The 14,115-nt window shown below is 52.3% G+C and overlaps 1 protein-coding gene across 1 annotated transcript in view; it reads right to left on the bottom strand.

Moving 5' to 3' along the window:
• Positions 1-5,709: 5,709 nt before the first annotated feature.
• Positions 5,710-14,115, bottom strand: part of ATP2C2 (ATPase secretory pathway Ca2+ transporting 2) — a 53,757-nt gene continuing 45,351 nt past the window's right edge. Inside the window, exons 18-24 of the mRNA XM_068992457.1 lie at positions 13,101-13,267; positions 12,594-12,662; positions 12,405-12,521; positions 11,175-11,322; positions 7,792-7,890; positions 7,566-7,707; positions 5,710-5,973 (exon numbers count right to left, since the gene is read on the bottom strand). Coding sequence (XP_068848558.1) covers positions 5,855-5,973; positions 7,566-7,707; positions 7,792-7,890; positions 11,175-11,322; positions 12,405-12,521; positions 12,594-12,662; positions 13,101-13,267 — 861 coding nt within the window. The 3' untranslated portion in view covers positions 5,710-5,854. The remainder of the gene's footprint in view (positions 5,974-7,565; positions 7,708-7,791; positions 7,891-11,174; positions 11,323-12,404; positions 12,522-12,593; positions 12,663-13,100; positions 13,268-14,115) is intronic.

Below are 14,115 nucleotides of genomic sequence, written 5' to 3'. Positions count from 1 at the left end.
TTTCTTCTTGTCAAGGGCAGAGGTGCTCAGCTGGGAATGCCTGTGATTTGGGGAGTAACTTCCTCTGATACGAAATTTCTATATTTCTAAAAAAAATAAGCGTTAGCAGTGTACTAATGGGGGAAATAGGAGATTTTGAAGGTGACAGTGACCTGGGTCTTCAGTAGGGCTGGATGTCGGCCTTTCTCAGCTTTTTTAGGTGGGTCTGTGCTTGGAGCGCTTGGGAAGCCAGGAGGTGAGCAGAGCAGCAGAGTGGCGGTCCTGTTTCTGATGTAAATGTGGGCACACTCAGGGCCGAGGGTCCTGCTGATACATGTGCGGCCTGTCGCAGGAGCTGGGGGCGAGTGACTCGACAGGACCGGCCTGGGCTCCTGGCCTCCAGCGTCGCTCCGTGCTGCCCCCGAGGGGATGGTGTGTACCGCGGCCTTGTGGACTTGCCGTCAACAGTGACCCTGCCATGCTAGCGGAGATGTGGGTGGGCTGGGCCCTGTCCAGTCCAGCCCCGTCCCTCGGGGGTGGCCCAGAGAACCTCCTGACACACTGAGAATCGAGCTCAGGGGTGTTGCAGGCTCAGCCCTAAGACACCTGCCTCTGTCTTCCCCTGCTCCACGCTGTCCTTCTGCAGATCTGACAATAAATGCTGCCTTATTCTCGAGTCGGCCCCGATTATAAGCCATAGTGAACCGAAGCTGTGTGCACTTGCGGGCTCTGCGCTTTCTACAGGAGGCTCATGAGACCTGCTGCTGAGCCCCAAGCGGAAGGCCTTGCAAGCGGGTCTTCACAAGGAAACGCACACTCGCAACAGTGACACGCATGCTCTGTCCTGATTGACTTTCCTTATAAAAGGGCCAGTTTTAACAGCTTCTCAGGTGCGTTCTGTGGCTTCCTGACTGGTGGGAAGCAGACACAGGATGTTAGGATCCTCAGATATCCTTACCATAATCTGAAGAATTAGGCCCCGAGTCTTCAGTCTGTTACAGATTTTTTATAAAAATGCAGTGGAATAATACCTCACAAATATTAAAAGGTCCATTCAGTACCATTTACTGTCTGTGGCTGTCAGAGAGGCTGGAGGTGTCCGGGCCTGTTTTTTCCTGCTTCGTGCCTCTTCTCACAAGAGTGCAGGTCATGCCCAGGGGCCTGATGGTTTCCCAGGATAGCTCAGCTATAGGACGGGAGCAGGTGCCCGGCCCAGGCGCTTGGTAACCCAGGGGACGTGCCCTTGTGGAGGGCACGTGGGCATGGGGCAGCCATGGGACCCCATGAGCTGAGGGCCTGTGCACAGTGACCAGTGACCAGAGGAACCACACCCCTCCTGGGCCTGGGAAACCTGCAGTGCTAGTTTTAACACATGAGGAATTTGTTCTTTGATAAAAAGGGGATAAAAATTCCGGTTGTATGGGAGGCGGCCTCCCTCCCTTATCAGGAGACAGATCAGGGTCCCTGAAGGTGCTGGAAGGAAGAGCTGAAAAGCGCTGTGTTAACTTTTTAACACATGGCTTTTAAACAACAGAACTTTTTAAACAACTTTTCAAAGCATGGCTGTTGTTAACTTTTTTCCCACCATAGTTATTTTTCAGAAAATTATTTCTTTCTATTGATTGAAGGAAGGATGCTTCCTTCAATTCTCTGCTGCTGTTAAGTCGCTTCAGTCGTGTCCAACTCTGTGCGATCCCATAGATGGCAGCTGCCCACCAGGCTCCGCCGTCCCTGGGATTCTCCAGGCAAGAACACTGGAGTGGGTTGCCATTTCCTTCTCCAGCGCTTACATTCTCTGGTGCTTTACAAGTTTCAAAAGTTTCACACACATGATTTTGTAACCCCATAATTTTCCCCCAGCCCCCTCTATTGCCCGCTCCACTGGTAACCCCTAGTTTGTTCTCTGTATTTGTGAGTCTGCTGCTTGTTTGTTTGACTCGGTAGTTTATTTCTTAGATTTCATGTATAAGCGATACCAGACCGTATTTATCTTTGTCTGACTTCAGTTGGTACAATGCCCTCCAAGTCCATCCATGTTGCCGCAAATGGCAGAACTTCATGGTGTTTTTATGGGTGAGCAGTATTCCATCTCACACACACACACACACACACACACACACACACACCTTCTTTATCCATTCATCTGTTGATGGACCCACTATATTTTCTGATTAAAAGATTAGCTTATGCATACGTGGCAAAAGAGGTCAAAATACCAAAGAATGTAGCCTGAAAGCTAAGTCTAACTCCTGTGCCCCTCTAGCCTTTTTTTCCCTAGAGGTAAGGTGTTACACACCCTGGTCTGTCCCTCACCTTTTTTGGGTAGAAATGGCTCTGTATCTCCCCCTTTGTTCTCCCCAACTGTGTGACGTCCCGTGAGATGGATGCCCCGTTCCTTCCGGCGTTCAACTATCCCCGGCTTGGGAACGGTCTGTCTGCAACTGTTTGCCGCTGGAGGGAACATAATTTATGCTCGTCTTTCTGTGGTTCTGTCTGGAGGATGCACCTTTCGAAGCCAAGTTACTGGATCAAAAGGTACATGCTTTTTTATCTAGATATTAACAAACTAAGACACCTCTTTCAAGCTCAGTTTATACCTTTGAGACCTGGAGTGCCCATTGGCCATGTTTTCACCAACTATTAAAATTTAGCTTTTGTGTACCTGCTGCTCAAAAACCGTTTTCTACTACTGCTGTGCTTTCTAGCCTTCTCCTAAATCTTTGCTCCATCCAAAATGTATTTCCTTTTAAAAAATTGTTTTATTCTCTTTAACATTTTTTTACTTTATATTGAACTGTAGTTGATTTAGAGTGTGGTGTTAAGTTTTAGATGTACAGCAAAGTGATTCACTTTTATGATAAAAAGATGTAAAAGCTATTTCTGTTACTACCTTTCGTTTTCCCCCTTCAAATGCTTAATTCTGTCTGACCTTTGGTAGCACTTTGACTACATCTAAAATGTTTGATGGGGACTTTCCTGGCCGTCCAGTGGTTAAGACTCCATGGTTCCCCTGTAGGAACATAGGTCTGACCCCTGGTCAGGGAAGTAAGATCCCACATGCACTGATGCACGTAGGCAGAACTGACACTGGCTGACGCTGCTTCTTCCTCTCGAAGAACAGGAACATCCAAGTTTGCTACGTAACTTTGTTGTCATTGCTGGCTCTGGGACTGGGCTCTCGCCCATCCCCCAAACCAATGACTGAATACTGGGAGGCTTTCAACATAGTTTTGTGCCCAGTCACGTTGCTGAGTTCTTTTACCCAGTGGTTCTCGACCTTGAGCCCACATCAGGATCACCTCGAGTCCCCCCACCTTTTTTTTTTTTTTTAACAGAATAGTCAAGTTTTTATTTTTTCTTTAAAAGACCATGTAGATAGTAAAATGTCTGGGGGGTATATAAATATATACCAAGATCTTAATGTGTTACTTCTTCATGGTGGAACGAAGGGACAGTTTTCTTCTCTACCTGTGTGTTTAGTTGCTCAGTTGAGTCCAACTCTCGTGTGACCAATTCGACTGTAGCCTGCAAGGCTCCTTTGTCCGTGGAATTCTCCCAGGCAAGAATACTGGAATGGGTTGTCATTTCCTTCTCTAGGGTCTTCCCGACCCAGGGATGGAACTTGAGTCTCCTGCATTGCAGGCGGATTCTTCACCCGACGAGCCGTTGGGGAGATATCTTCTCTATAATAGTCGATGGTTTCTCCAGAAACTATATTGCCTTTCCTCCTGCCCCCACGCCCCAACCCTGATGCCTGGAGAACAGTCCTTTGTTCCTTTGTACCACTTGGTAGAATTCTAGGCATACAGTGAGACACAATAAGTTTTATCGTTATCATTTTATCAGTTATAATTTCTAAGTCACCAAGAGTTAAGGTACTGTAATGAAGTGACTTGGCCAGGATCACACAACTAATTAAGGGGGGTGGGTGTGTGTGTGTGTGTGTGTGTGTTGTGTGTTGGTCGCTCAGTTGTGTCTGACTCTCTGTGACCCCATGGACTCCTCTGTCCATAGGGTTAATCAGAATGAAATCTAGGGTTCATATTCCTAGTCTTCTTTCTTTTGAAAAAACTTTCATTTACATTTGAACACTTTTATATAAAAGAGGGAATATAATTCACCCCCAGAGTTTAGTTTAGCAGTTGTGGGTAGGGATCGAGAGTTGACATTGCTCATAAATTCCCAATTGATCCTTCCTGATGGCTGGTGTGGGGAGCCGCACACCGAGAACCACTGCTGGTCACTGCTTCTGATTATCCACGATTCTCTGCAGGCCTGTAGCTATTAGGGTCTTTTTTTTTTTTTTTTTGTCTGAAAAAAATATTTTGCCTTAATTTTCAAAGGATTGTTGTTGCTTTTTTTTTTTAAGATATTTTGACATTTTCCCCTGGCACTGTAAAGCATCTTTCTATTATGTTTTGGCTGTGTGACTTCTCTTTTTTTCCCTCCAGCTTTACTGAGATGTAATTGACATACAAGATTGTCCAGTTTGAAGTGTACACTGTGTTGATTGCACCTAGTATGATGGCATACCTGGAAATAAGGATAATTTCCCTTCCTTTCTGATTTCTAGACCTTTCTTTTTTTCTCTTGTTATCAGAAAATTCTTTCTGAATTTTATTAATAATGATGCATCCTTCTCTTTCTTGACTTGACTTGAAGTGACCTCAGGTGACCTCAGCCTGCAGCAGCTTAAGCAGGGTTTCGGTTCCCAGCCAGCGATGGAGGTCAGGTTGCGGCAGTGAGAGAGTGGAAGCCTAGCCCCCAGACCAGTGGTCAGGGACAGGGCAGTGCCAACTCCTGCCCAAGCCTCTGGCCTGCCCTGGAGACGTCGGTCTCACCAGCCCCAACAACCAGGTGAGCTAATTAATTACTTAACACAAATGTCCTTCTCTCTTTCTCTGCTCTCCTCCTGTGGTTTGATTTCTCTGGAAAGCCCTGAGGGAGGGGGGGGTCACAGCTGTGGCCGCATTGCACGGCAGGCGGAGTTCCGTTTCTGGTTCCCCGTGGTTGGTTCTGCCTGGCTGCAGACCTCTCTGCCATCTTTCAGCTGCAAGGGTGGGCGTGTGCTGAGAGCAGTCTTGGGGGCTCGCCTGGCGGTCCAGTGGTTGGGACTCTGCGCTTCCATTGCGGTGGGCGTGGGTTCCATCCCTTGGAGGGAACTAAGATCCCGCCTGCCACACAGTGTGGCCAAAAAAAAAACCCACCACCAACAAAGCCAGTCTTGGGGCTCAGGCTGTGGGAAGTCCTGGTTCTGGGGGCAGAGGTCACACCCTGCTCAGCTTCAGAAGCCCAGGCCCTCTCCGCTGAGGCTGCTCAGGCTGTGACTGGCTCTCGCCACATGCTCCGGGGTCACGAACACAAGGCTGTACATTCCCCTCTTGGCCACTTGTAGATAAGTGCGGATTAAAGCCAACAGAATAATCATCGGCCCCCTGGCATCACCGTTAAAGATAGCCAGAGCCCCCATTTCGTGGATGAGGACACGGGCAGAGTGACCAGAAGCCCAGACCCTGCGCCTGCTCCTCTGTCCTCGCCCCCCACCCCATGTCCCCTCCTGCCAGGGGCTGCGCGGCACCGAGCTGTGGCACAAATATGGAGCCAGACGCGGTGCATAAAAATCACCGTCATTTAATAAATAGTGCTGGCTCCTCACGGTCCGGTCCGGGGCCCGGCAGCACGGAGCGGCGGATGCACCCGGGGACCAAGGACTCAGGGCTGGGCCTGCACTCCCCACCGGCTCCCCAGGAATAGCCAGCTGAGCGGGCCTGATGCTGTCATGTCCCCAGACACCTCTCAGAGGGACGGGGCAGGCGGAGGGCCACAGTCACATAAAAATAAGAGATTTGGGGGCCTTTCCACGGGTCAGGGTCCACTATACATCTTCCTGGGGGGTCTGGGCCTTCTGGGCTCTGCAGCAGAACTTTTCACATAGCTTGAAGAGCTCTGACAAGATGAACACGGACGAGGCCAATCCGGTTAAAAGCAATAGATCTGCCAACAGACAAAAAGAGGAAAAGGTCAGAGAGTGCACGGCCTACCCTCTGGTCCCTAGCCCCTCGATGCCTGGCACTGGCACAATGCCTGGCGTGGCCACGGAGCTCTGTCCTCTAGTTTTGGGCAGTTGCAGACAGAGGTGAGGGGCCAGGACGCAGGAGCTGAGGGCCCGACTGTCCATGCCCCCCGAGGGGGCAGAGATCTCTCCAGCCCGGGATGCAGAACACTGCAGAGCCAGCTCCACCAGGACCTACTGTTCTGCGTGGGCGGCTCTGATCTGGGCTTCCCTGGTGGCTCAGCGGTAAAGAATCCGCCTGCAATGCAGGAGATGAGGGCCGGAGAGATCCCCTGGAGAAGGAAATGGCAACCCACTCCCATATTCCTGCCTGGAAAAATCCCATGGACAGAGGAGCCTGGAGGGCTACATACAGTCCACGGGGTTGCAAAGAGTCAGACACGACCGAGAGACTAAACACCAGAGCTGGGCAGCAGGCCTGCCAACTTCGGCTGTAAAGAGAGCCTTCCTGGGGCAGACGCCCCAGACCGTGGCTCCCAGTCCAGCCCCACCCTGACTCATCCAGGTGGCCTGGCCCCCGAGCCTCTGCTTGGCTCCCTGTTGTCGAAGATTCGAGACAGCCGTGGTGCCTGGCACAGATCTCGCACTTCTTTACACAAGGTAACCTGATGGAATTCCCAGTGGATGGAAATAGCTGTAAAAACATTGTTTTTTTCTTTTGTCTGCACTCCCAGTGACCCTGCTTTTCAGATTTCAGGGAAGAAAAACTGAGTCCCCAGGTGTCTAGCATCCTTGTCTCCACCACCTCAGACACAACCGATGGTTTTATGGTCCTCGGATCCTGGGCAGGGCTGGCAGTCGCACCAGCCTCCTTGCCCGCTGGGATCTGAGGTCCCCAGTGCAAAGCTGGGCCGGTGTCACCCCGGAGCCCTCCCCACACAGGCTCTGCTCACTGCTGCTCCTCAGGCCTCTTCCTCCCTCTCTGTTCCCTCCGCTCAGGGTTTCAGGCACAGGAGGCCCAGCCACCTCGCACAGCTTTCACGGAAAGACGGTGGGGCTGCCAGAAGCCTGGGGAGGACGCAGGGGAGCATGCCCAGGGCTCTGCCCCGAGGCGGGTGCGCTTGGGACCAGGAAGGCCGCGGTCTCTACGTATGGCCTTCTCAGCAGGAACTGCCGGCTGGCCCAGTCCAGTCTCCAGGTAAGCGGGGTCCCTGTCACACAGGCCCCATCACAGCCCCTGGTGGGCTGACACTCCTAGGCCCGGGCAGCATGTCAGAGGCTGAGCCAGCATAGACCGTGGTCCATCCGGCTGCCCTGGGGCCTCTCTGCACCCGCTCAGGGCCTCCTGTCCTGGAATGGGGAGGGGGCTGGCCAGGGTGTTGCAACCCCTCTGCCCCCCCCGCCCCGACTCCCAGCAGGGACTCCAGCCTCTGAGTTTCGAGGCATGCCCCCCTCCTGCCCAGTGCTCATGTTCAGGCACAAGCCCAGTCCCCTGGGGACAGGATGGCCCCTCGAGGGGACTTCACGCCCCAGGCAGGCAGTGAGGACGGCCCCCATGAGCCCTCCCACTCACCCAGCGCCCCCAGGCTCTCTGTCTGGAAGACCCTCTGCAGGGGCGGCGTGTAAATGACGGCCAGCTGTCCCAGGATGGAGCCGAGCACGGAGTAGAGGAACGTACGGTTCCGGAGGAAGCCGATCTCGAAGATCAGCTTGGTCTGCGGAGAAGGGCACAGTCAGCGCACACGAGCCGCCAGAGCAATCGGCCGGGAGGCTGCGATCCCGTCCTGCCGGGGGCTCACCTGGGAGCGGCAGGTCAAGGCGTTGAAGAGGTCGAAGAGCACGAAGCAGGTGAAGGCCATGGTTGTGGTGCGTGGCGTGCTTGCCTTGTCCTCGGGCATCTGGAACAGGAGTGCACGGGGTGGGGAGGTGCGGGGGAAACGGGGACCCCGCTCTCGGGACCGCTGTGTTAGAACCTGCGCCTGGCCGAGCGCCTGGGCTGGGCAAAGGTGGGGCCTCTCCACCTTCCCGAGGTCAGGATGCAGGAAGGAGGCAATCCGCGCCTCTTGGGGTGGGATGGGGGCACGCTCGAGAAAAGCTGAGAAGCGGGGGTGATCCAGCGTCCTGGCCAGCCCCTCTCCTGCACACAGGCGATCGGGTGCCTGCCTCACACGCCTGCCTGATTCTCTACCTAGGTCACTGGCTCTCTCAGCCTGAACCTGCGGGGCCACAGAAAGGTGACCCATGGAAAGAACCCCCTGCCTACAGAGGAGAAAAGACAGTCTCTTCAGACTGGATGGCTACAGGTAAGGGTGAAATCAGAACATTCTCTAACACCACACACAGAGAGAAACTCAAAATGGATTAAAGACCTAAATGTAAGACTGGATACTGTAAAAATCCGAGAGGGGAACAGGAAGAACACTTGACGTAAACCACAGCAACACTTTCTCTGATCCTCCCTAATGAAAGTAACAACGAAAATAAACACGTGGGGGCTCCCTAAACTTGCTTCAGCGTGCGAAATGTAACACAGCAGGGGCTTTTGTGAGCTTGACAGTCATCCAGGAAGGAAGGGCCCGAACCTGGAAGCTTTGGCACCTGCTGGCCCAGGCCTCCCAGGGCTGGCTGACCCTCAGGCCAGCAGACCTTGGTCCAAACGGTAAGTCTGTCACTTCGTAAAGCCATTTTAGTGTCCTTGACCAACGGCATTCCTGCTGAGATGCAAGAGGCTTCGTTGCCTGGATGAATACAGGGCGGGCTTTCAAGCCCTGAGACCCTGAGTCCAAGAGCTTGAATTTCTTTCCCGTGTGTTTTTAATTGGAGGATAATTGCTGAACAGTGTTGTGTTGATTTCTGCTGTACAGCGCCGTGAATCGGCCGTGAGTATGCGCACACTGCCTCGCTCCTGAACCACCGTCCTCCCCGGCTAGGTCATCACAGAGCTGAGCGCCCTGAGCTATGCCGCAGCGTCCCACTAGATGTCTGTCTTACACCGGTCAAGCGGATGTTCTAGTGCTACTTCCAGGAGCTGGATTCTCACAGAACATTCCTCTGAGGACTTTTCCAGTTGTCCTTGATATTTCCATGCAATGAGGAGTGTCCAGTTTTCAAGTCTTAACAGCTACTTCTGGGGACTTGGCCCCCGTCTCTGGGATTTGAATGGGAGTCATGGCCCATCTTCCTGTCTTAGAAGCGTACAGTGATCTCTGCTCCCCTTGGGGACTAGCCTCTCTTTCTCGCCTTACAGTTTGCCGCTTGGAGCGGAGGCTCAGCAGGCAGGGTGATGGTGCTGCCAGTTCTTTCTGGACCTCTGTCAAAAGGGAGTGAGCAGGGAAGACCAGCGCTCCCCCACAAGGCTGGGCGTTCTTGGTGCGTGCTGTCCACAGCCCTCCACTGTGCTCGGAACCCTTTGCCGGTGCACTAATCGCTTTGGAGATAGACATGTTAATTTTCTTTTGCACAATACTTAGTACAATGTCTGAATTAATTATTAACATTTAAAATATTTCCTTTCTTAACTCCCCCATTTGCTTTGCTCACAGCCTATTATATTCCTTCATTTGGCAGAATTCTGCAACCTCACCCACTACTGAGATTGCTCGGTCCCTGATGTATTGCTATTGATTTGTTTCTGGTGGCAGCTTGTCCTAAAATGTGTGTAACAAGCAGGTGTTTTATGATAAAGTTGTTGTGTAATGCATGCTCTGTGTGGAATGCAGAGAAAGATCCAGATTCCGCGTAACAGTGCCCCAAAATATAAGTAGCCATTGTTCAAATCACAGCAGTGCTATTTCTCTTTTGTGGCCTTTTAGACTTCTGTTGCCCTAAAATTGCATTTTATTGGAAGCTTGCATTTTCCACCTGGTATTTCTTGGCAGGATTTTTTTTTTCTACTTTAGTTTCTAAATGAAATTCTGTATTTCAAGAAAGAAAACACAACCCTCAGAATGGGAGAAAATATTTTCAACTGAAGCAACCAATAAGGAATCAATCTCCAAAATATACAAACAACCCAATAAAAAAATGGACAGAAGAACAAAATAGACATTTTTCCAAAGATGGTGTACAGATAGATGGCCAAGAGGCACATGAAAATATGCCCAACATTGCTAATTATTAGAGAAATGTAAATCAAAACTACAATCAGATATCACCTCCCACCAGTCAGAATGCCTGTCATCAAGAAGTCTGTACACACTAGAGAAGGTATGGAGGAGGGCAGCCCTCTTACACTGTTGATGGGAATGTAAATTAGTGCAGCCACTATGGAGAACAGTACGGAAGTTCCTTAAAAAACTAAAAATAGAATTACCTTAAGATCCAGCAGTCCCATTCCTGGGCATATATCTGGAGAAAATCACAATTTGAAAAGATACATGTGCCCTGATGTTCGTAGCAGCACTATTCACAATAGCCAAGACATGGAAGCAGCCTGGGTCTCCATCAGCAGAGGAATGGATAAAGAAGGTGTGGGGTATATGTGCATATATATTCTATATAATGGAGTATCACTCAGTCATAAAGAATGAAATCACGCCATGTGTAGCAACATGGATGGACCTGGAGATTATCACACTAAGCCGGACAGAGAAAGACAAATATGATGTTGCTGGATGTGGAATCTAAAAAAAATGATTCAAGTGAATTTATTAATGAAACAGATGCACAGACTTCGAAAACGAACTTAATGGTTACCAAAGGGGAAATGTGGAGGGATAAACTGGGACTTTGGGATGAATTTATATACAAGGACTTACTGTATACAGCACAGGGAACTCTACTCAATATCCTGTAATAAACTGTGAGGTAAAAAAAAAAATCTGAAAAAGGGTGAACGTATGCATGTATAACTGAGTCACTTTGCTGTACACCTGAGACTACACAGCTGGTAAATCAGCCATACTCCAGGATAAAATAAAAGTTTTTTAAAAAGGTAAGGTCTCCCAAATAGCCACCTCCTGGGACTAAAACAGGAGTTTCTCTCAGAGCTGAGGTTGCTTCCCAGGGGTAACAGCAAGCGGGAGAGGCACCAGGTCCCCTTCTTTCTCTGCCGCCTCCGCCCACGCCCACCGCCTGCTGGCCCTCCCCCACGCCCCACGGAACCTGAGACCCCATGGAACCTGAGCGCCGGGGGCGGGACTGCACCGATGAGTCTAACCCGAGCCCGCGAGGACGCCCTCACCTCCTTCCAGAAGATGAAGAGGGTCCCGCTGATGATGGTGGTGGCCGAGAGGAGGATCCGCAGGACAAGGGCTCGGCTCAGGATCTGGTCCTTGACGTTCCGCGGTGGCTGCCGGAGTGTGTCCCTGTCCACCGGCTCCACACCCAGGCTGCTCAGGACAAAACCAGACGCTTTGAAATAAACCACTGAAAAGACGTGCAGAGGTCGAACGCACAAGGTCATGGTGAAGTGACGCGCCAGGGTCCACGTCGAAGGCCTGGGCGGGCGTGGGCAGTGCCTCCAGGTCATCTCAGCCTCTCCCGCCTCAGTCCTCTGCCCCCTCCCTCATCGCCCGGCTCCCTTCGGTTCCTTCCTGGGTACCCCCACGGCCTGGACCCTGCGGACAGCCCTGCAGGTCCTCCACCTGCGGGGCTACAGAAAAGCCCGCCCTTGGCCGACTTAATGATCCTGAACAGCGCCTGGCCACCGCATCACATGCGGGACCCTTCCACCCCAGCTTGGGCCTGGCCTCGTCCCCCTTCAGCCAACTCTGAAATAGGATCAGCTAGCAGGGCGGTGTGGGGTCATCAAGGAGGTAGCATGCTGAGGGAGACCCCTCCAAGGCAGATACGGCTGGGGTCCATCTGCGCTCGCACCTCGTTCCCAGGAAGAGTGTGGAGAAGAGGTAAGCCTCTGGCCATGGGGGAATGGAGCTGTCACTGGCGATGATTAGATCAGTAACAGTAACACTTCAGCGGCCCCACCTACCCTGTGCTCGGATACAGGGAAGCCCCTCGCATGCTCATGCAGGCCTCCCCACCTCCAGAGCCCAACCTGCCTCCTGTCTCTGCTGGCCTCACATCCCCTCCTCACTCATCCAGCCACTAATTCCCTAAGCGCCTGCTGTGTGCCGAGCACCACTGCAGAGCCGAGGACCCTGCAGGGAACAAAGCCTTCCCCCACAAAGCTGACATCCTAAAGGGGAGATGGATTATGATCGGATAAACAATGAAATAGTTTCTCCTCTAGGCAAAAATAAAGCAGGGTAGGGTGGCTGGGAGGGAGGAGGCTGCTGCTAGAGTAATCAGGGAGGACTTCTTGGAGGCAGTGACCAGAATGCAGGTAGCCCAGGGAGAGCCTTTGAGGCAGAGTTTGCCATCACCCGGCCAGCCCACCGGATGCCTCTTCCTGTGCTCAGTGTGTCCCCCTCATCATGTCCCCCCGCACGTCCCCGCCAGCCCACTGCCTCACCTCTGCGCTGGCGGCCCGTCCATGATGATGTTGATCCACAGGATCTGCATGGCGTTGAGGGGGTTGGGCAGGTTGCACACGGTGGACAGCGTGATGAGGCTCAAGGCAGAGATGCTCCTGCAGGGCACACAGGGCAGGTCACCAGCTGCTCCCAGACCCGGCCACTAGGGGGCGCCAGCCTGGACTTACGTGCTCAGCTGAAAGCGGACAAAGTTCTTGATGTTATGAAAAATCCCCTTGCCTTCCTCCACTGCGTTCCTGCAAGAGAGGAGAAAGCGTTTACTGACAAAGACGGCAGGGTAGGAAGGGTCAGCCAGCTCCGTCAGTTGCTAAGGGAAGCGATGGTGTCACGAGTGGTAACGTTTCTCCTTGCTGGCATTCTTGGGAATAGTAGAGAAGGGGGATGTCCTAATAGGTGTCACCAGCCCCTGGGGACGGGTCCCCCAGCCACAATCACCCTTCTGTCCGAAGATTGCACACAGATCATTCTCTCATCCAAGCCCTGGGACCCCAGCCCTCACCCAGGACTCCCAAAGTGCCTCCTGCCCCTCGGCGATTCACCCAGGAGAAGGGGCCCCAACCCTGCTTTCCGTGGTGGCTGGGCCTGGGGACACCGTGTTCATCCACCACAGCAGAGCAGGGGGCCGCCACCCCAGGCACTTCTGTGACTAAGGAACCGCCTGAAGGGCGGCTTACATGATGGCCGAGAAGTCGTCATCCACCAGGATCATGTTGGCGGCCTCCTTGCTGACATCTGTCCCCGTCTGCCCCATGGCGATGCCAATGTCCGCCGACTTGAGGGCGACTGCGTCGTTCACCCCGTCCCCGGTCATAGCCACAATCGCCCCCGTCTCCTGCAGAGCCTTCAGAAAGAGGAGCCCCAGGGGGGCTGCAGCCTGAGCACCTACCTTCCAGACCCTTCTCTCCTGTCGCCCCTCATCTCCCTCCGCACCAGGCTCTCTCAGCCTCAGCTTTTCCATCTGCAAAGTGGGATCACAGTGCCTCCTTTTCAGGGCTGTGGTGAGCCCTAAACTAAGACCACAGGGGACAGTGCCTGTGTCATCTGTCACCATGACAAAAATTGGCCACCTGCTTCTACAAGGAGGAAGCCACCAGCCACTGCAGCTGCCGACCTTCCACACCCCCCAAAAGCAGCTCAGTGTGGAGATGAAGAGTGAGGGAGAAACCCACAGAACAGGCTAGCTATTTTCAGGAGTGGATGTTACAAGCCTCGATTCTTACATCCTTTCATATCCAGAAAAGCGCTAAAAAGTCATCAACAGAGACATCTGCTCCCCGTGACTAGCAGCAAGCCTCTGCTAGAACGTGTGCTGTCAGCACGGCTCCAGAGTCCCTCTAGCTGTCCTCCCCGCTTTGGGGCGGTTCCTCAGCGCTATCTGAGGCGCTGTCTCTGGGCTATCATCCTCATTCTGCCTCAAGTAAAACTTAACTCACAATTCTCACAGTGCGCTTTTTTGTTGTTTTCTCAGTTGACAACCATTAACAAAGAATAATCAGTTTGTCCCGTGAATCCATGTCGTGCCCAATAGGTATTAATATTTTCTTTGATGAATGACTGGCACAGAGATTCACTCTGTAGAACTAAAAAAACCCCAAGTAACACAGAAGAGAAAAACACAAGCATTAAAGAGCAACTTTTCAGAGCATCCGTGTGCAGGAAAAGCACGCGTCTGCAGGAGCCTCTCACTCT

Source organism: Capricornis sumatraensis, chromosome 20, assembly GCF_032405125.1.
Source record: "Capricornis sumatraensis isolate serow.1 chromosome 20, serow.2, whole genome shotgun sequence".
Classification (NCBI taxonomy): Eukaryota; Metazoa; Chordata; class Mammalia; order Artiodactyla; family Bovidae; genus Capricornis; species Capricornis sumatraensis.
Note: the sequence above shows the minus strand (reverse complement) of the source record. Positions and strands in the feature narration are given on the sequence as shown.